This window comes from Mugil cephalus, chromosome 1, assembly GCF_022458985.1.
Source record: "Mugil cephalus isolate CIBA_MC_2020 chromosome 1, CIBA_Mcephalus_1.1, whole genome shotgun sequence".
Lineage (NCBI taxonomy): Eukaryota > Metazoa > Chordata > Actinopteri > Mugiliformes > Mugilidae > Mugil > Mugil cephalus.
In genome coordinates, this window is record NC_061770.1 from 1,473,245 (window position 1) to 1,493,516 (window position 20,272).

Here is a 20,272-nt window from a genome sequence, read left to right on the forward strand (position 1 = left end):
TCTCAAGAAAGTCAAATCGAGTTGATGAGATGAGACTTGTTTAGTAAGTAAATAAGCAGAACACTCTGAAATAACTATGACATATATAGTCATATAATAAAACCAATTGTAAAATTCAAAATAAAAGTCACATCTATACTTAACATCATTACATAATTCACACCACAGTAGGGTAACTGACTTACATAAGATGGAGAAGCATCAGAAACAGGAAGAAAACCATCAAATATAACACACAGAGGATGAATTCTTTGCTGTCCTTCTACTGAGCACAGGCCAACCTGAGAATAATCCTCTGTAATGACGCTATGATCTATTCAGTTTTAATCACAGGAGTCTATTTCAGCTACAGTCAGTTCGGGTCACTAGAACTGAAATTCAAATGGAAGCAAGAAAAGGTTGCTGTTGAGGTTAGTTGGAGTTAATGGGGAGGGGTGGGGGTCTTGTGGGAGTCTTGATGAGCTAGAGGGGTTTTCCAGTGCAGGGAACTGGCACCATCTTACTTTTGAAATGCTTGGTCGAAGGTCTCTAACTTCAAGGCCCAGTATCTGTGCTTGCATTTATATTCAGTCACAACATTATATAAAAAAATTGTCTTATGTTACAAGAACAAGATATAAGTTACGTGATAAAACACAACTGTGATATACACATTCATTGATTGACAGTAACAACAGTTAATGGTAAATTAATCAGAATAGAGTATATTTACCTGGTCTATCTTCATTGCTGTGGAGTTTGAGTCTGTGGGAAGATTAGACTTCTCCAAATAGAAAGCTCTGTTAGGACAAAAGCATTTCTATTTCAAAAATACTTTATGATTTGGAAATGTACAGATTTGGTTTCTATGACGGACTTTATCTGAAAGCTTAGTCATCTACCATCTAGAGTGCTACAGTACGTGCTTCATCATTTATTGATGTTAGGTTGTTGAGTCATTTTCAGGAAATTCGCACACAAATATCAAAAACTGTCACTATATATAGGAGTAACTGAAAAATACTAAAATGTTACAGGAAGAATTAAAGTCTGGAAAAAACACATGTACACTCATTTGCCATTTCATCAAGTACACTTGTGAAAACTAATGCATTGAAATATAACAGTTCTGAAAATTGAATTGTCCCTATTATTTTGACAATCTTAGCCAGTTTCTTACATTCTTTCAACATAAACCGAACATTAGAAGAGTAATAAAGGGAGATTTAGCCCTGCTTCCTGACCAATGGAAAGCTTATACAAAGAAATAAAGAAATCCACATCCATAGCTATTATATGAAATATTATAAACATTCTTTAAATATTCAGATTCTTTCACAACCTTTTCCGGGAGTTATTTGGTACATCAAATATTCTAATGTATGGGAAACAACAGATCAGAAGGAGTTTTTTTGCTTTACTAAACAAACAAAAATCCTGTTAGTTGATGTGGGATTTCATTGAGGAAATATCTGGATAAATGACGCAGTTCTCACTTTGAAAAATGCAACTTGTGCATAAAAAAAGGAAGGTAAAAAGCAAAGCGTTTTTTTTTTTTTTTTTTTTTTTGCTTACTTATGCAATATCACAGAGTGAACTCTCCCTTTAAGGTGAAACTTATCCTGAGTGTTGGTGAAGCCAATGAAAAGCTGTGATGCTGTGTAGCACAATGTACCTGAGTCTGCGGTAGTAGGCCTTGACCTTCTCTAGTGAGACAGCATTGGTGCGCTGCTGGAAGTCCTCCATTTCGGCGTAGTCCTGCTGGGATACTCCCTCGGGACGCTCCAGAGCTGAAAACAAAAAGGCAGGAGGTATTTAGATCAACACACAATGAAACACAGTTATATAAACTGCTTCAAAACAGATATTTACCCCTTATGTTTACATTTTAAATGAATCCACATCTATTCCATGCCTTAAAATTTATAATCTTTACATTGAAATACTTTAAAAGGATAGGTATTAGACAAAAAGGTTATATATGTATGTATCATTAAAAAAATCCAAATCTGCATTATCATAAAGTGTGTCTACTTTCCCCGAATCTGCAGCCTGACTATTTTCCAGCAGGTGGCGATATTCATCCACAGATTTGCACCACTGAAGTGCTCTGATCACTGGCAATTGCAAAAAATAAATGGCTATGTGGCAGACTGACATGATGCATAATGAACTTGAATCATGCAGGGTGATGGACAACTATAGAATGGCGGTAGAGGGAGAGAGTAAAGCTGAAGTGTTTTAAATGGGCAGTAAAAGCTTTCTGTCTAACATAATAAAGCTATCAGGAAATGTGTGAGACTGAAAGGTTGCATGACGCATTAAGTGATTTTATATGATTCAAGTGTGCATGGCAACGTATATAGATATATGGTTTATTTGATTAAAAAAAAGTTTTGTGGAAGACAATGTTAATACTCTTCTACTTGTAGTCTTAACAACAACCTTCTCTACCTACTGATCTACATCCTGAACATATTCCCCTTCAGGTTCTCCAATTCCGCTGTCACAATCAGCCCAGTCTTACCCCTGGTGAAGAAGACGGTGTGAAGCTTGAGGCTGCCTCCATTTTTCAGCCGACTAGGCAGCTCACTGAAGTGACAGCTGTCCAGGTACAGGGTGACCCTTAGGGCCTGTCGGCTGCCCTCCACCTGGTAAGACACTGGTGTGTCTACAACACACACAGATAGAGGAGAGATTAAAATGAATGTAGCATACTCACTTGGGGCTGTTTGGGCGACTCAACATAGGAAAAAGTGAAAGTTGTAAAAATATATATTAAACTACACTTTTACCATACACCGATCAGGCATAATATTATGACAACTGACAGGAGAAGTAAATAACATTGACCATATCGTGACAATACAATGTTCTGCTGTGAAACCTTTGGGCCTGGATGTTACTTAGACATGTAGCACATGTAGCACAACATTCTGTTGCCAGACACCATAGCCACACCCTGAGAAGACCCATGTCTATTCTTTGATGAGTCACAACTGTTTTAGAGGCACTGTTTCTAAAGCACATAATATTAGGAAGGTGATAATGTTATGCCTGGTTATCTCAAGAGCTCTGTTATCCCTCAGGTCACCACAAGACTGCTCAAAGGTCCCAATAAGTGTTGATTGAATGATCCTTCAATTAATGTGCAGTGTTAATAAAAAAATATAACAGTAGTACTAAACTTATTAAAAAATGTTCAGTACAGTAATGGCTGTGTCCATATATAGCTGCTGTGTCTGTATATAGCAGAGTGATCTTTAATTGAATTGGAATGAAACATTTTTCATTTTGTGAAAATCAATTACGTAGTGTCCAAACCACTGTAGGACAAATGGACAAAGGTTAAGTCCTATTTTCATCATGTGTGGCCATGGCATATAGAATCTTGAATCTTAGTAGCTGTGTTAATGTCTGCAGCAGTAAAAATTCTCATGTGCAACAAAAAATAATTTGTCAGCAGAGCAGCAACATATGTGAAACGTGTTAAACGTGACTGATAATAATTTATTTAAAATGTTTTTCTAACAATGACGCATGCAGTTGAGCGAGTGAAAAAGGTGACCTTTACTGAGCAACCTCTAGGGTCAGCTCCCTTTCCTGGAGAACTCATCAAGCTGTAATCCTGAGGAATTGTCTTTGATGCTTTTGGCTGAACTCTAAGGCCTTAGACTCTGAGGTGCTTACAAGACTGTCCCCTACCTACGGCTCCCAGCTCACTAAAGATTCCATTAGTCAATCAATATAGTCCAATACATTCTTGACGCCACAGTCCATCTACCTCCACTGCAGCAGTCTGAGCTGATTTGCAATTTCAGCACAGAAGTTTGTTTAAAAAAAGAGTCCATCCAAGTGTAGGAGATTGGCCCTGTGCAGTGTATTCTTCTTGTCATATATAATGAAGTCCATTATGAATGAGAAATAGCATTGGGTGTTTGTGCACTAGTTTGTATGTTTGTACACAAAATACTTCCTGCAGCACAGTGCAAATCTAGAAGACCAAATTCCTGCCTCATCCATAGCTTTAAAAATGGGAAGTGCATGCTGTGCTTTTCCTTTGAGCAGCAATCTCTGCTGGCCATATTGAGGTGGCTGAAAAGAGTACTGATTCAGGATGAAGTCATCCTTTGTATTTGTATCTGAGGCACCTGGTAACCCGGAGCACCATCAGCGGATGCAGATAGTGAGGTTATTAAAGGTACAAGTATGCACAGGGCTTAAACTTTGTATATATGCTTATGCAAGGAGGCAAACAATGGTTACCCGAAGAACCTAGGTGCATCCTCATGTAATATAATATTTACTTTGAAAAAAGTGGTCTGACCTTGAGTGGTTTGGCAGGATGGAACAATGCACAAAATCAATTAACAATTTTTGCCATGATACTGGATTTTGATGGTGGAATAGTACACACAAGTATTTAGAAGTACTATCTCTGTATTTCGGGGCGGCTATGGCTCAGTAGGTAGAGCGGATTGTCCATGAACCGAAGGGTTAGCGGTTCGATCCCCCGAGTGTGCCATATGCCGAAGTGTCCTTGAGCAAGACACTGAACCCCCAGTTGCTCCCAGTGCAACTGGCGCTGGTGTGTGAATGTGTGTGTGCTTGTGTGAGTGAATGGGTGGATGTGTCTCTGACTGTAAAAGCGCTTTGAGTACCTTTGAGTAGGTAGAAAAGCGCTATATAAGAGCAAGACCATTTACTGTTTCAACAGTATGTATGTATCCATATGACACAGTGTAGCACTAAGTATATAGTATATATATAGCCTGACAGGAGTGATGATGTTATTCTTTGACAAAGAGGACTTTAAGATACTGCATGCTTAGCTCTTGTTTAAGTTGATTTATAGAACCACTATACTGTTTTTTAGCTCTCTATTTAGAGGCTCTCAACTTAAAGGAAAATGAAATCTGCAACAACAGAATGGCAGATCTCATCCTTAATAGCTACCATACATCCACATAACAGAACTTTGTTCAGGGCTGGTTAAATCATACAGCTGCTCATTAGCCGTAGGGTGGCTTGAATGGACCAAGTCAGTCTTTGTTGATGGAGTCTCTTACTTGCGACTAGACACTCATCCTCCAGTTGCCTGAAGAACACAGTGACTTTGTCCAAGTCCAACAGGGCTGCCTTGGTGTCCTCCAGCATGGTCCGCTCTTCTTTCTGCCAGAGGAGAGAAAGAAAGCTCAGACACCAGGAGGAGAGTTTTGACAGTTCTGGAGACAGCTGCATGGAAATAAAGTCATATACACCGGAGCATTGGATATAACAGAATATATGAGGTCATAACAGAAAAATAACTATTAAATATTCATTGTATGAATCTATACAGTCATTAACAGTTCTTATTTAATGAAAATATAAAATATGTCCTCACTACGTGCGGAGCTAATGTGGACTGGAAGTGCAGCAAAACACCGATGACAGATATTTGCTCCAGCCACTTGCGGCTTGTCTCCTTGCTGTCTTCCTGGTACTCTCCGGCATTGTTGAACCGTGACCGCAACGCCGTCAACAGCTGCTCAGCCAACGTGCACAGAGCACCCGTTGCCGCCTGGCAGAAGATCACATCCCGTCGCAGCTGCAGTGATGTGTCTGGTGTTGCAGAGTGGGAGAGGAAGAAATTATACTGAGAGTGGGATTGATGTAGTTTGGTGGGTCAGTGGGCACGAGAGGGTGAGGCAGCCAAAACTCTCCGTGTAACCTTCTTCAGTGTTCATGACCTGAACTTGCTCCAACCCATATACTGTATTTGATTAGTGTGAAACCTTCGAAAAGGCCCATTAACTAGTGCCATATGCCAGTGGGCACAGTTCAAACAAACTAGAGCATCATGTGTTTAGATGCCAACATTCATTCCAGCACAAACACCCAGAACGACTGGTCTGAATGTGATATTTCTTTGGAAAATGAAATATAAACAATTTGATTATAGTGGGTAGAATGTTCCTGTGCAACAAAGAAGCTGTGGTCAGAAAGAAACAGAAAAGTCATTTTTGAAGTAAATGTCTTTTCATGAGATTTAATATTTTTTAAAGATGTATTGCGGATGTGCAGATGACTTGATGCAATTTCATATGATGGATGATTTATTTGCAGAGTGCTGGAATCCTTTAAAATGAGACCCGTCCCGCTGGTTGAGATCGAGTTCCTCTGAGTGATTGCACATCCTGTCTTGACATCTCTTGTGGTAATTTTACGGAAAATAAGGGCTGGGCTGTTTAGTTTGATTATCTGCCACTACCTTGCTCTGAGTATGAACTGGTTTCAGTATCGTGTTACGCTACCTGTGCACTTGAGTAGAGCCAAGAGAAGCTGGTTCTTTCCATCTGTAGAGGTAGAAGAAAACAAGTCAGAATGACTGGTTGTAACTGTATATGATCACATGACAGAGTGGGTGCACATGTTCAACTAACCGTCCACAAATCTCTGCAGACTCTCCACCAGGGTCTTGATAGAGTTGGGTAGGTTCCAAGGGTCCTCCTGGATGTTCTTGTGAATGACGCAACGACAACGAGCTGTCCAATCTTCTGTTTGACGAAACTCTGTTTACAGAAAAAATGTGAGAATGTGTGCCTGCGGTCTAACAGGAGCACAATGACAAACTCTTCCACCTTTCAAGTAGTAAAAGCATTGAAACAAATGTGTACCTGGCTGGTTGTGGTCAGAGTAAAAGTGCTTTGTCTCCTCACAAGCCTTGGTCATGACCAATCCTTTAAGTAGGTTGTTGATAGAGTCAACCTGTGTGCAGAAATAAAAGCACATTATCAGTAAATCTTTTTTTCTGTACATCACCAATTATATTGTACTTTTCACCCTTTCCACTTCAAAAGACCTCTTTTCTTCCTGTGTCATTTAAATATGCACACATGCTCACACACGACTCCGCAATAATATCTCCTGGCAGACATCTTTAAGCATTGAAACAACATGGCTTGTGTTAGCAGGCCCCCCTGTTTACATGTGCAAAGAACTGCAGCAACTAAAGTCGGCGCACCCCATAGAGAGTCAAGGAACATCAAATGCTGGTAAGAAGAGATGAAAAGATATATGAAAGTCATTGATTTAGCAAAACTTGGCATATGTGAGGAAAATGAGAAAAAGAAGGGGAGAAGATAGAGGAATAAGGTCAAGTAAAAGATGAGAGAATACCAGAATCTAGACCAGAGGACAGAGAGCTGCATGAGGTAACTCAGCCCAGATGTTGACTGATTACTATCACAGCGATCTGTTCCGAATGGTTAATGTTTAAATGTGTGCTTTTTCTTTCTTCTCAGTTTCAATTCTATTTTATTCTATTTTTTATCTAGTTTTTGCTTTGGGAAGACAAATGATCAACATGCCGCCACAATGAATTCAGCTTCTATTCCAAAATGAATGGCAGAACTAACCTGGTTGAAAAGATGCTCGAGGCAGCCATGCAGCTTGTCCTGTTTGTCAGAGGGAATCCTCATGTCGCACGGCAGCTCATCCCCTGGCAGCCAAACAAAATGTTGAGGAGAGGAAAGAACGCACATTTGGATACCAGAGTTCATTTTTATTAGACCATCTGCCAGTCCTAAACACATTTTTGTCCATCTGTTAATGTAAACTCTGATCAAAGCATCAAATTAGAGAGAATGATGGCTAAGAACTCCTTTCTGTACAGGGTTGTTTAAAACTAACTGATGACAAAAACAAAGCAATAAATAGCAGTGGACAGATACTTGGCTCCCTACAAAGAAAATGTGTCTGTGGTGGTTGTGAAATGTTGTCATTAAAATATCTGACCACAGTCACCTCCATGAAAAATCTACAGTATTTCTTGGATTTGATCAACATCGTCACAAAGTTAATACCTATCCCAAGTAAGCTGACAACTAATGATTTGTTGTTGTGCAAGAGTCCATTATTTTTTGTGTCTTTCTTTGAAACTCAACATGATTATTGTTTCTTAAAAACTATTATTACTATTCACAGATGGACAGAAACATAGAATTACCTGATCCCATCTCATCACTGCCCAGGTAAGAGCTGTTACTTCGCACGCTGGTGTAGGACAGGACTGAATCTCTGTTGCTGTTGCATTCACTGCAACACACACAAATGCATCATAAAGCAAACGATTCATTACTCAAACCGCACAAAGGATTTTGTCAGCATCTTGTAATTATGCAGTCAAATAATCCTTCAGATTGTAAATGCCTTCTCTGATTTACAGTATACGAGGCCGCAGCTAATTAAATGTTTCTCACAACAACAACTGCTGCAAGTTTGCAAAGAAGGGCATTCAGTAAACTGTAGCTGCATTAAATTCACAAATATTTAAGCTAATAAACCAATGTGAGCAGTAAGCACTGAAAATTGAGCTCTACATTGACAGGGATTTTATAAACATGCTCTATTCAGTGCCTCAGTTTTTACTGTAATCCGTCATGCCACTGTGTGCAGACAACTTTGCCTCTCTGAGACAGTTTTGTAAAATGACTTTAGCCCGGTATTTATAGTCCTTCATCTACGTGATTCAACATGATTACCGGGAGCATGTGGAAGATTTATGTGGCTCAAATTATACATGGCTTCAAGTGAGCACGCTTGCAATCCCCTCAGAGGAGCTCTGAATGATTCACAAGCAGAATTACCATGACAAATGGCCTGCGAGCAACTACGAGCTGCAAAGCGACAACACTCGCTTTGTCTTCCTTTACTATTATCTGGTTTGGCTGTATGACAAAGTGGAGGAGTCTGGGTTGGATATCACCTGGGTTATTCAGTGGTGTTCAGTGTGTGTATATATGTGTGTTTGTGCTGGGGTGGGTGGGGGTGTTGACCACAGAGCTGCCACAATTACGCGGAGAAAGTTAAAAACTTAGCCCAAATTCTCCACTGGTTTATACTCACACACACTTACATCATACATTTGTAGTAGTGTGTGTGTATGCACAAGTAAATACAGACAAGTTTTTGCTTTTGCATTCCTTTCATATTATTTATCACAATAACTGGAAGCCCCCCCCAATCCACCCCCCCACCCACTCACACACTCGCCGTCTGTCTCTATTTCACACACACACAAACACACAAGAAAGTGACTTCCAAATTTAGCTACACACGTCTTGCCAAAATTGTGCGCACCGCTGTGATAATACTACTGCCTGTAGTATTGGATTTGGTTTGGCAGGTCAGGTGTTCACACTAACAAAAGGATACAAAGAGAGTGATATATTCGCAGCTCTTTAAGTCAGACTGCCTTGTAAATTTACCTATTTGCATACGGTATATTGTGATATGTAGTACTGATAAAAATGTCAGCCCACTGATGAAGACCACCTGTATGTTGAGAGCAGTAATAATAATGCGGTTTGTAGTGAAGTGTATATTTAAACGATTTATTCTAAGGAAAGGTTGGGATTAAATTAATTGTAAGTGGCCTCCTGTCTGATGAAGAAGGTGGATTTCGCATGGTAAATATATTAACACAATCAATCACTTGAGTTACATTTTGACATTGAGCTGCATCTGTCTAAACTGGATCTGGAAACATTCTAGATATGTCTAGATGCAAGACAAAAGGTCTTAACAAGGTCATACACTCACACATGAGAGAGAGTGAGAGAGAGAGAGAGAGAGAGAGAGAGAGAGAGAGAGAGAGAGAGAGAGAGAGAGATTTATGATGGACACAATTTTCCAGAGTTTGGAACAAACACTATTTTCTTCACACACTCTTCATCTGTGTGTGTGCTTGTATTTAAGCTCCACCTTGCACCTCTGAAACACAACCGCACATCTCATCACACCTCAAGTTGGGATGAGTCCTCCCCACTGAGCAGCAGCCTTATGCTTCTACCTTTAAACAAGTATTCTTTCCACAGGTCTCCAGGAACAACTCACTGTCTGTATGCGTGTGTGTCACATAGTACAGCCTACATTTTCCATTACATTTTATTGCAATGAGGTAGTTACATTCACATGGCGTGTCCGGGTCGTAATGACAGAGCGGGTGCGGAGGCCGCACCCCAAACATTTGACTCTATTATACACCAGCCCACCACACCAACAACCAATAACTATATCTTAGTGGGTGGTGGTGGGTGGGGCTCAGTGGAGCTCTGCCCAGTGAACCGTGCACACACATACGCAGACAGACACACACACGCATGCGCGCGCGCGCGCACACACACACACACACACACACACACACACACACACACACACACACACACACACACACACACACACTTACTCACACTATTTCTCTCTCTCTCGCTCTCTCTCTCTCGAGTGTGCGAGAGAGAGAGAGATCTGAATGAACTCTCAACAAGCAAATGACATAACCAGATCTGACCAAAACATTTTGAAGTCATTTTTAGCCTCCAATTTCAGTTAAAATGCCAACATCTGGAAAGAATTGTCATCTCCAAGGAGGGGAAGTGAGGGGCATCATAGTGCTGTGCAGTCAAGCGCTAGTATCACTGTTGTTTATGTCTTACAGAGTCCAGTCAGAAATAAAGCTGTCCTGAGTCTACTTTCTCATGTTTTATGAAGATTTTGCTTCATCAGGTGCGTACTGAGAAAAAACATTTAAACATCATCTCAGGTCACTTCAAAGTAGTCTTTCTGTTTAACTGTGGTCCATGTGTCCTGGCTGATCTGATCGCAAGGGGACAGCTGTAAGTACAGCTGGAAGTGAGAATGCACCCTAGATATTAATCCAATCACTCGGACCACATTTAGCAGAGTACGCAGGAATGGATCCTGGCCCACAACAGCATACTGCATACTCAGTTGACATCCTGTGTATAAAGTTCAACACTTTCTCATCTACTTCAGTGTTGTAATGTCCATACAGTACAACTTTTCTGTGTTAAAATGTAAGAGCAGTGAACAGCTGAAGTTGCTTAAATTAGTCTCACTTGATTGATTACACTGTGCACTCCTATATATGGGGAGATTTTTATTTTAGGCAAAGGTCAGCAAATGTCTTAACTGTTTACTAAAGAAGAAAGTTGTCTAACACAGACACATTTTGTCATCACAGTGTCACAGCGCAGTATTTATTTGCATATGGTGCACAAGCACAAGTGGTTACTCAATATAAATTGTAATGCTATGTGTCATACTGAGAGCTGTGCACCCAGAATGTATGATCACCTCTGGTGAGAACAGGGCCACAGTAACAGAATCTTTAACAACCTACCTGTAGGAATCCCTGTAGCTCATTGTGTCATGGCCAGAGTCCTCCTGGTCCTCCTCGTTCACCTTAAAGCAGACTTTTTTAATGCCACCTTGCTCCACTTTGTCCTGGTCACAGCCATCCTCACAGGGAGCCAGAGAAGGTGGCTGATTTGGCTCATAGACCGGAGGTTCCCTACCCTCCCCTTGAAGCTGTGTGGGCTCAGTGATGGATGACAAGAGGCTAGGAGGGGGAAAAAAAATATGATTATAAAAAATTGTTTTATTAACACAATATGGAAAATTATAACGTAATCATTGAGTGTGTTCATAAATATGGGTATGATGCATATTGGAAGGAAATTCTTAATGTCATGATTTGATTATGCACCTATTTATATTCAAATAAACACACTCCAAATCAAACATACACATCCATTCATTCACAATGTCACACCCCTTCCTCGGCAGACACACAATAAGCGCCTCTTTTTCTCTTGGCGTTATCCTGGCCTCACTCCCTGTTCCTGTACTGGGCCTGGCCCATAAATATTTTGGGACCGAAGAATGTTCCTTTTGTAAATCCTCAGCTTTAAACAAGGCAAAGGGCAGACAGACAAAGAGAGGCTGACGAACAGCCTTGGGAGACTGGCATGGGGATAACAGCTCGTGGCTTTTTACGCGGAGATCTCTAAATGTCACTGTGAAGGCTACCAAAATAGTCACGCATACACAGCAGTGGGTTGACAGTATTTGATAACAGCACCCAGCTGTTGGAGTGGAAAATATTTTCAGAAAGAAAATAAAACATTTTCTTATTATCATCTTGTATCAAATATTTGACAGATACTTGTACTGGGGGATAGATTTGCATAGAATAGACTGAGTGAGCTGAAAGGTAGAACAATAATATTCATAGTTATATTGAATTATGCCAGATCAGTATGCGCTATGACACTTACACATCTATTTGAGCAACATACTGCTTCATTTCCCTCACAGCAAAGTCCAAGCGGTTGTACAAGTAAATGTAGGAGTCCTGTGTCTCTGTGTCTTCCTGTTTGAGCAGGAAACTCAGGCCGCCTTCTCCACTTCGTCGAGTGTCTGTCAAGCCCTCGCCTCCATGCAGAGTCACCTCCCCGTCCACCTCATTCTCGTCCAGACCGGAGCTGCTCCAGGAAGGAGCTCCCATGCTGGTCATGCAGTGCTGAGTGTGGGACATGGGATTCAGTTGTGCTACAAGTGAGGAGGAGAGGAGAGGAGAGGAGAGGAGAGGAGAGGAGAGGAGAGGAGAGGAGAGGAGAGGAGAGGAGAGGAGAGGAGAGGAGAGGAGAGGAGAGGAGAGGAGAGGAGAGGAGAGGAGACAAGCAGTGAGAATAATATTAAGTTGGTGGTGGTTGAATGAAAGGCACTTCACTCTGACAATTTTATCTAACCCAGATGTTGAAAATCTATGAAATAGCCACTGTTGTCTGTTGTTTATTAAGTCTTAATGAAAAACAACTTATTTAAGGGCGCTTTATGCAACTGATATGCACAGAAAACATATGCAAAACTGTTTACTTATGAGAGCCTTAGTCTGGCGTTCAACCAGAAGCATCCAATAACTGCTGACAGATTAAATTCCTTTGACACACGCAGAGTTTACAACACCTAATATTAAACACAGAATCTTTATTTATTTACTGTATATTAAAGAAATGCTTTAAAACTCAGGATATGACATTCTTCTTATCCCCTTCTTATTCTTTTATCCCCTCAAGTAATAAGCTTCAATCTTAACTGTACAACTTAATACTTGTCAACTCCATGGCTATAGTCTGGTTGAACTTGCAGAATACATGCTTCAAAGAAGCAAAGCTGAACATCACACTAAAGCAACTGTTAGGCAGATGTGTGACTGGCAGCTCATGCCGAGAGATGAAATGCGGATGAGGCGTCTTGGAACATTGCAAGTGTCTTGTGTCTAGACAGCTGTATTATATTTTGAGATTGCTGAGAGTAGAGGGAGTGCAGGAGTTAACCCTAAAGAGTCTTAAATCATATCAAGAAGTGCCTTAAGAAATGCACATAGACAGATCACAGGATACAAAACTTGGTCTATTCTATGGCAGCAATACATTCCACTTCAATTTCTCACTCTCATTTGCTTTCCTCTTTGACCTCTGCAGCAGCAGCAGCAGGAGCACTGAGTGAATGGCACACATTCCTACACTGCTTTGAGGCACCATTGTTGCTGACATCAGTCATTCACATCTCAAGTCAATAACTTGAGTGTGGTCCGGGGCTAATGGAGTCTTAATGGCAAACCACTCATCTAATTTACTGTGGGAATCTTTGTTGAGGCCGTATGGCAGCTGAGGGCTTGGTGTTCCTTGTCTGTGCTCCAAAATTTGAATGAGCACAGGGTAATTATTAGTCAAAAATTATCACTGAGCTAGTGTTAAGTAGGTTAAGCCATATTATCAAGAGGGAGACTGATCTCGGAGAACTTTAGTTTAAGCGGTGAATATGACTGAGATATTTAAATCCTCTTGTATAAAGGTGTTTGTGTGTACATGTGCGCTGTAAATACCCTGGTCAGGGTCCAGGCCAAAGAAGGAGTTCTTGCGACCAAAACGGATGCTGAAAGTCCTGCCAGCAGTGGTAGTACTTTTGGGGTAGGAGACCTGCATCACATTGACGTGGCAGTTGGTGGGAACAAAGTCCATGCAGCCCAAAGGGTGAGGGCGGACACCAGCCTGCCTGAAGGAGGGCCACACCTTGTTTCTCAGTTCCAGGGCAAACTGAGAGAAGACACAAAGTACAAGGAAACAACATGAGGACAAGATTGGTGAAAAGCATAAGTGACATGACTGCAAATTGGTGTGTTCATAATAAGAAACTGTCACTGTAGCAGAAAACAGAGTATGATAAAGACACTGGATATGAAGGCAGACATAATAAAGGCTAACAATGGCATGTAATCTTCTTAAGTTTATCACAGACTTACCATACGCCGAAGAGATATGAGTGTGAGTAAAAGTCATGCACGTATGAGGGCAAGTATGAATGTACTGACTGCTTTTTGTTTTGACACAAAGCTCACAAAAAGATAGCGTTCAACACATTGTCACATCCCACCAAAAGGTTTCTCTCAGTTGTTTAAGCATTAAGAGGGAAGAAATAGTAAGAAATACATCGGCAAGAAACAATATAAGTCATCTTATATAGTCTAAATGGGAGCATACAGGTGTGTTGATGTATTTGAAGGAACTGTCACAGGAGAATAGTAACGGTGTCAATGTGAATGAACTGAGGACATTCCTGAGCTCATATCTGTGTTGTAGAGAAGGTATGCCTCAGTACCTGCTGATAACTGCTGATACGCCGTTTGATACTCTCCAGCTTGGTGTCACAGATCTGTCTGAACTCGTACTGTGGCATGGTAACTACTCGGTCGCTCTGGGATATGAGCTGGCTGCAGTTACGAACAAAGAGGCTGTCATCACCAGAAAATGCCTCCAGGATCTGAAAGAGACAAGAATTATTGGTACAGGATGAAGAAACTAATTTAATTATAATATTACACTTTCATTATTAACCTAGACCAGCAGTTAGGCCACAAAATATTTTTTTCCTGAGTTAATCCTATCATAATAATGCAACAGTGTCCCACAAACTGGTGACAATATTAACAACTTAAAGACAACCATAAGTATCCAACATCTGGTAAATCAAAGAAAGACTTGTATTAGCTCCTCTATATTATATCTCAACATAATAATTAGGACGTCAGCAAATGCAAAGGCTTCAGCTAATCAAACTTCACCACATCTTCACGTGACAACCAACCTTAGCAGTGAGGCTGAAGCAGCCTTTGGGCTCCACCATCTTCTCCAGGACATGGCTCTTGATGCCAGCAGTGCTCACGTATTCATAGACAACGCCGTGCTCCAGGTGGACATTATCGACCGTCAGACTTACCAAAGGCAAATCGTCGGAGAGGGAAAGTCTGCCCAGCCTGTAGTCTGTGGATCACAGTTTTCACTTCCAGTATATACTTGGCAACTTTTCAGAAATAAATCTGTTCATTTAAGAAAAGTATTGTCAAAATGTCAAATTAATCAGATCATATTCAAGTATAGATACAGAACTTAAATGTTCTTAGAATTCAATTAACACTAAAGACACACATGTGCATAATAAGTTGTCCTCAGTTTTGGACAAAAATAATATAAATAAAAGGATAAATACCTTTAGTAATGATACATGTAAAGGTACACAGTGTGCTGTACAAGTGCCTAGCATGCTTTACTCTGTCAGCACTGTTTGGTTATCATGTATACACACAATGCTACTAGATAATGTCCTAAAACTGTAGCGTGAGGACGTGTCATTTTCAGAAAGAGAATTTTATATATCGAGAGCAAATTACCTACTGCCGAAACCACTCTTTTTACCAACAGTGACTATGACCCAATTCAGAGGCCATCTGAGAATAGCAATCTAGGTGGAACATAATGTTTTGATGTAATGTTGTTGGCAGTGAGGGATTTGTTTTTAACTTTGAGCCTGCAATCAATCTGGAAATACACACAAAAAAACAACTGCAGTTTACAATACAAAGCCTCACAAATAACACGCCTGACTGATGAGCCCCAAGTAAAGTTGCCATGGATAGGAAAGCTTAAACAGAACTGTGTTTCTTTTTTATATTCAATGTTTACAGTTTCAATGACAAATCTTTATTAGTAAAACTTTGAATTTAAGCAATGATGCTACTACGAAATGTCATAATCTACCTGTTTCGTTGGTGCCGTTCTCCTCGTGGTCAGAGCCGTTCTCCACTGGGTAAGGCTTGAAAGGGCTCTCCTCCTTCTCGCCTGTTCCCCTTTGTCTTTGTAGCTCCTCCACATCCTCAAATGCTCGATACACCCAGTGACACTGTGGCAAAAAGATTAAAGCTCAGGAGTGATACTGAGTATGGTTGTAATGTTCAACATATCTTTATTGGAAGTTAAATGAAACAAGAAATACAGTAAGATGTAAATGTGAGCTAACTAATGGCAATATCAAAAAGAAAGATTGAGGACACAGGCTACATTTAACTATGCAGATGCGAGGGTACAAGTCCTTATAGGTACATCTGGCCACCTGGCAGCCATCTTGGGCAGTTATTTCAAGTTAACAAGACGAAACCCTTATTTAAATAAATGAGTAGAGACCCAAAGCTCCAATTTAAAACAGTCATATAAAACTACATGTATAGAATCTGCTGTTTAGTGACTTTGCCCCAAAATAAAGCTAAGACACTTTTTGCAGGTCTCTCAGCTATACTTATATACAAATTAAGTTTCACAACACTAGCTCATGTCACAACCAAATGAAAGTTCATTGAAGATGATTTGCACCCACGACTAAATCTGTCTTGATTCCATGACGGTGGAATCCTTGTTGTGACATTTTTGAGTGACATCTATGTGCTCCACTACCACCAGCATCTAAAATACTGAGGGCCCTTGTCCCCATCTACTGCCTTCATCTGGGACTGTGTGTCATTACATGCTTTTCCCATAGATTTCTGTTTAAGCTTTTTCCAGTGGGTGGTCTCAGCCTTATAAAGATTCTGGTGCATTTTATACACAGAAAACAAATGAAGGAAGTATGCCCTGTGGAGAGACATCTTTCACCTGACAGGCCAGCCAGGGCACCTTCCTGAGCCTGACATTACAGTCAACCACATCATCTTGGTAATTTAGGCTGTTGTTAAATGATCCAGCGAACATTTACTTAAGTTTGAAATAGGGGGGCTGGGTTTAGGTAAAGGGGATTTGTCAGAAAAATGGGCCAGGCTAAATGAAACTAAACAGAGCAAAACATTGTACTCACACACAGAAAGACACCACACTGTTTCTGCAATCTTGTGAAATACTGCCTGGAGACATGAATTGCTGCTATAGGAATGTCAAAACAACCAGAGAACAGTTTGCAGTTTTTTGTTTTGCATTAGCCCATGTGGTGCCGAGTATATTACTGTACTTGTCTTGACTCCGTTTGGAATAAGAAAACTGAATATGGTAATTCATTAATAATTTAAATCAAGAAACCACAAGAAACCTCCACCTCCACAAGAAAGGAGGAAAATTCAGTGTAAGAAAGTCAAGTTGTTAATTTGGTGCTTACAGCTACATTTTCACTCATTTGTACATTTTCACTCATGTCGTGTATCTCGCTGCAAGTGGCCTGCAACAACTAAGTGACCGCTAGTAATTTATGCTGGAGATCACTAGACAACACACTGATGAAGCCAAGAATGTAGACGAGATGAAGAAACCATTTTGTGTTTCCTCTAGCTCTAAGTCTAACTAATGCTGTTTTATGTACCATCTCAGGAATGTCTGGGTCACCAGGTTTCTCTGGAATGTTTACTGTCAAATGGGAATTTAGTGAGCTATCCCACATTGTTGAATTATCTGGTAAATTAAAGCTAGTACTGATACTAATGAGGCTTTCTTGTGCCATTACTTAGTTTGCTGTATAAATAAGGCACTCAGGCATTCATAGGTCTTCTTCCTTGGTCTTAACACATAACTGTAAAACCTGACTTTACGTCATGTATTGAGCAGGATGAGGATCGATGGAACTGCATTTTATTCTTCTACTTCTTCAGAAAGGTTGCTCTGATTTAGAAAAATGTTAAGTGTTTGCTTGAGTTCTCTCACCGCTTGGGGAGGCTCCAGGTGAGAATGGTGGGCGCTGAAGTGCTCCAGGACCTCTTGGTAGTCACTGCGGTTGACGTTGTTGCCGTTGACCTTCAGGATGACTTGGCCAGGTTGAAGACCTGCCCCTGCCGCCTCCCAGCCTGTAGTGTGTCAAAAGAGGATCATAGGTCAAACATCACAGGGTGGCATAAATACAGTGGAGCTATGCACAACACATTGGGTTCTTCTGAAAACATGAAACTTTGTCAGAGAAAATGAGGAGTTCTTTAATTTTCATCTGCTATAGATTTTTTTTTTTATTCAATTCCCACATATGTGCACAAATTGCTCTTTTGGTCCCAACAGGAAAATAGAAAATTACCAGGCTCAGTGTTGTAACACGCTGTCTTGATCTACTAATGGCTTTACAGCCTGGATGTCCAATCAACACCTCCAACATCTTCCTCTCCGATCTAAAAATACTAGCACGGGCATCACTTCCACCCAGGGTGCCAGCAATTACCTAACTCTGGGACAACTTGACCCATGCATGAAAAGCACCTACAGAGACTGATTTAAGAACACTGAACGTACTGCAATCTAATTCAAAAAGAGATTCCTCCACATAGAGCCAGATGTAATAGGGGACACTGTAAAAGACAGGAATAAAGATGAGAGACCATGGAGTGGGGAGGGGGAGTTGAGAGGGAGAGAAAGTGGAGAGGCAGTAATAAGAAGAGTAAAACCAAGGAATCATATTCCTGGCTTTAGCCAATTGGTGACTCCTTTCTGTGTGTCCTCTCCAACCCTGTCTGGTTTATACACTAGGATCCATCCCTCATTCAAAGTCATAAATTTTTCTATTTTGAGTCACTGTAGGCGGGACAAACATCTGGTCAGAAGGTTGTCAGTACAGGAATGAGAAGGTAGAAGAAAAAATGTTTTTTAGTTACCTAATACACTTTACACTCTGATCACAGAGCTTTGTCTGTTTTCAAAGTGGGGTTTGGTCTGTTAGGGGTTTGAACCCCGACCGCTGGCTTTCTGGCTGACAGGTGGCCATAAAAGCCTAACAGGGGCTCACTAAAAGCAGAATGTAACAGGTGGCTAGAGGCTAGAGTTACCTCATCTTTCCCTTGAATTCCCTAATAATTATTTGTCTTTTTGACACCATAAACACTTTGAACAGATTTTGACTTTGTTATGCCAGCAAGGTTGCTGTTAAAGGCATTCAAAGGCCTCCAGTAAGGGAAATATTTGTCACTTGGAACTTCAAGGAATTTCAAGGAATATTCATTAAACTAAAAACCTAAGAGCTTATTTTACTCTATGTGCCATATCATGTGTAACCATATATGTAAAACCATTCTCTTATCCCACTTATCCCAACTATCTGACTGCTCATAGCTGAGGTGGCAATACTAAATAAATGCAACAACCCTCTTTTAACAAGATCTGGTTCCATAAGACAATTAAATCTGTCACTCACCTTTCCTGACAGCGTGGACATGAGGAGGAGCAGAGCCACAGAGTCTGAAGGAGAGGCTGTCTGGGTAGTCAGGGATCTTCACAATCCTTGAAGGTAAAAAAACTGACCATTCAGACCACTGTGTCCAATGTGTGTCTAATGTATGTATATGTGTTAAGTGTCTGTGATTTTTCCCTCACTCTTTAGCCTTGGTTGCGACTAGCAGTCGGAGCGAGCGTCGTATGCAGAAGGCCTGGCCTATCATGGTTTCAACCTCTGAGAATGGCCGGAGGAACAGCAGGTCCTCATTGATGGTGTAGATCTTCCTGCCCACCTGCAAGCCAGCCATCTGCATGGCCAGACGGACAGACAGGAGGCAGAATGCTGTTATTTATAGTTAGTTTAAGGGGGATTCAAGTTTTCACCTGACTAGTGTGAAATACACAGAATCAAGTGGCTGTTCGGTATGTTGTGCCTCCAAGGAGCACAGCAGAAACAGACAAACAAAAACGTGACAGGAAATCAGTGAGCCCTGCTCAAACCTTTCTCAGCCTGCTCAGTCTTGTCATGCGTTTTGGAGAGAATGAACTGATTTGTTATGGAAGTGCACATCAAGATCAGCTTCTGGATATGACTAAGTTGCCTATTATTTACACCAGAGTCTACCTTCTGCCTCCTTTTGGATTTGCACGCATTTCCAGACTGAAAGTTTACTTTTAGTTTCCAGAGTTAAACAAATCCACCTTTATTTACATTTTTCACTTAATGAGTCAAAGTGATTCTGCCATTGACCTTCGGAGGATCTAGTTATCAGATCTTGCCTTGGTCTTTAACCAAATACAATCTCATCAGTCACAGTGCAGGTTAAGTATGTTGCACTTGCAATTGCACATTTTAACATACTCTACATCAAACATCCTCAGCTTTGCACAGTCAAGTATCAGCATCTAGAAATCCTTTATAAACATCAAATGCATAGCAC

The 20,272-nt window shown here is 40.7% G+C and overlaps 1 protein-coding gene across 2 annotated transcripts in view; it reads right to left on the reverse strand.

Annotated features, from left to right (window-relative positions):
• prex1 (phosphatidylinositol-3,4,5-trisphosphate-dependent Rac exchange factor 1) overlaps positions 1-20,272 on the reverse strand; it is a 75,604-nt gene that overhangs the window by 3,354 nt on the left and 51,978 nt on the right. Inside the window, exons 18-37 of one of the 2 annotated variants that reach the window (XM_047584988.1) lie at positions 19,491-19,639; positions 19,312-19,397; positions 17,844-17,983; positions 15,924-16,065; positions 14,974-15,149; positions 14,488-14,649; positions 13,715-13,925; positions 12,102-12,375; positions 11,165-11,383; positions 7,970-8,058; positions 7,380-7,462; positions 6,639-6,729; positions 6,405-6,533; positions 6,276-6,317; positions 5,366-5,583; positions 5,049-5,151; positions 2,507-2,650; positions 1,655-1,769; positions 713-779; positions 504-548 (exon numbers count right to left, since the gene is read on the reverse strand). In XM_047584988.1, coding sequence (XP_047440944.1) covers positions 504-548; positions 713-779; positions 1,655-1,769; positions 2,507-2,650; positions 5,049-5,151; positions 5,366-5,583; positions 6,276-6,317; positions 6,405-6,533; positions 6,639-6,729; positions 7,380-7,462; positions 7,970-8,058; positions 11,165-11,383; positions 12,102-12,375; positions 13,715-13,925; positions 14,488-14,649; positions 14,974-15,149; positions 15,924-16,065; positions 17,844-17,983; positions 19,312-19,397; positions 19,491-19,639 — 2,685 coding nt within the window. The remainder of the gene's footprint in view (positions 1-503; positions 549-712; positions 780-1,654; positions 1,770-2,506; positions 2,651-5,048; positions 5,152-5,365; positions 5,584-6,275; positions 6,318-6,404; positions 6,534-6,638; positions 6,730-7,379; positions 7,463-7,969; positions 8,059-11,164; positions 11,384-12,101; positions 12,376-13,714; positions 13,926-14,487; positions 14,650-14,973; positions 15,150-15,923; positions 16,066-17,843; positions 17,984-19,311; positions 19,398-19,490; positions 19,640-20,272) is intronic. The other variant, XM_047584995.1, reaches the window with a different exon arrangement.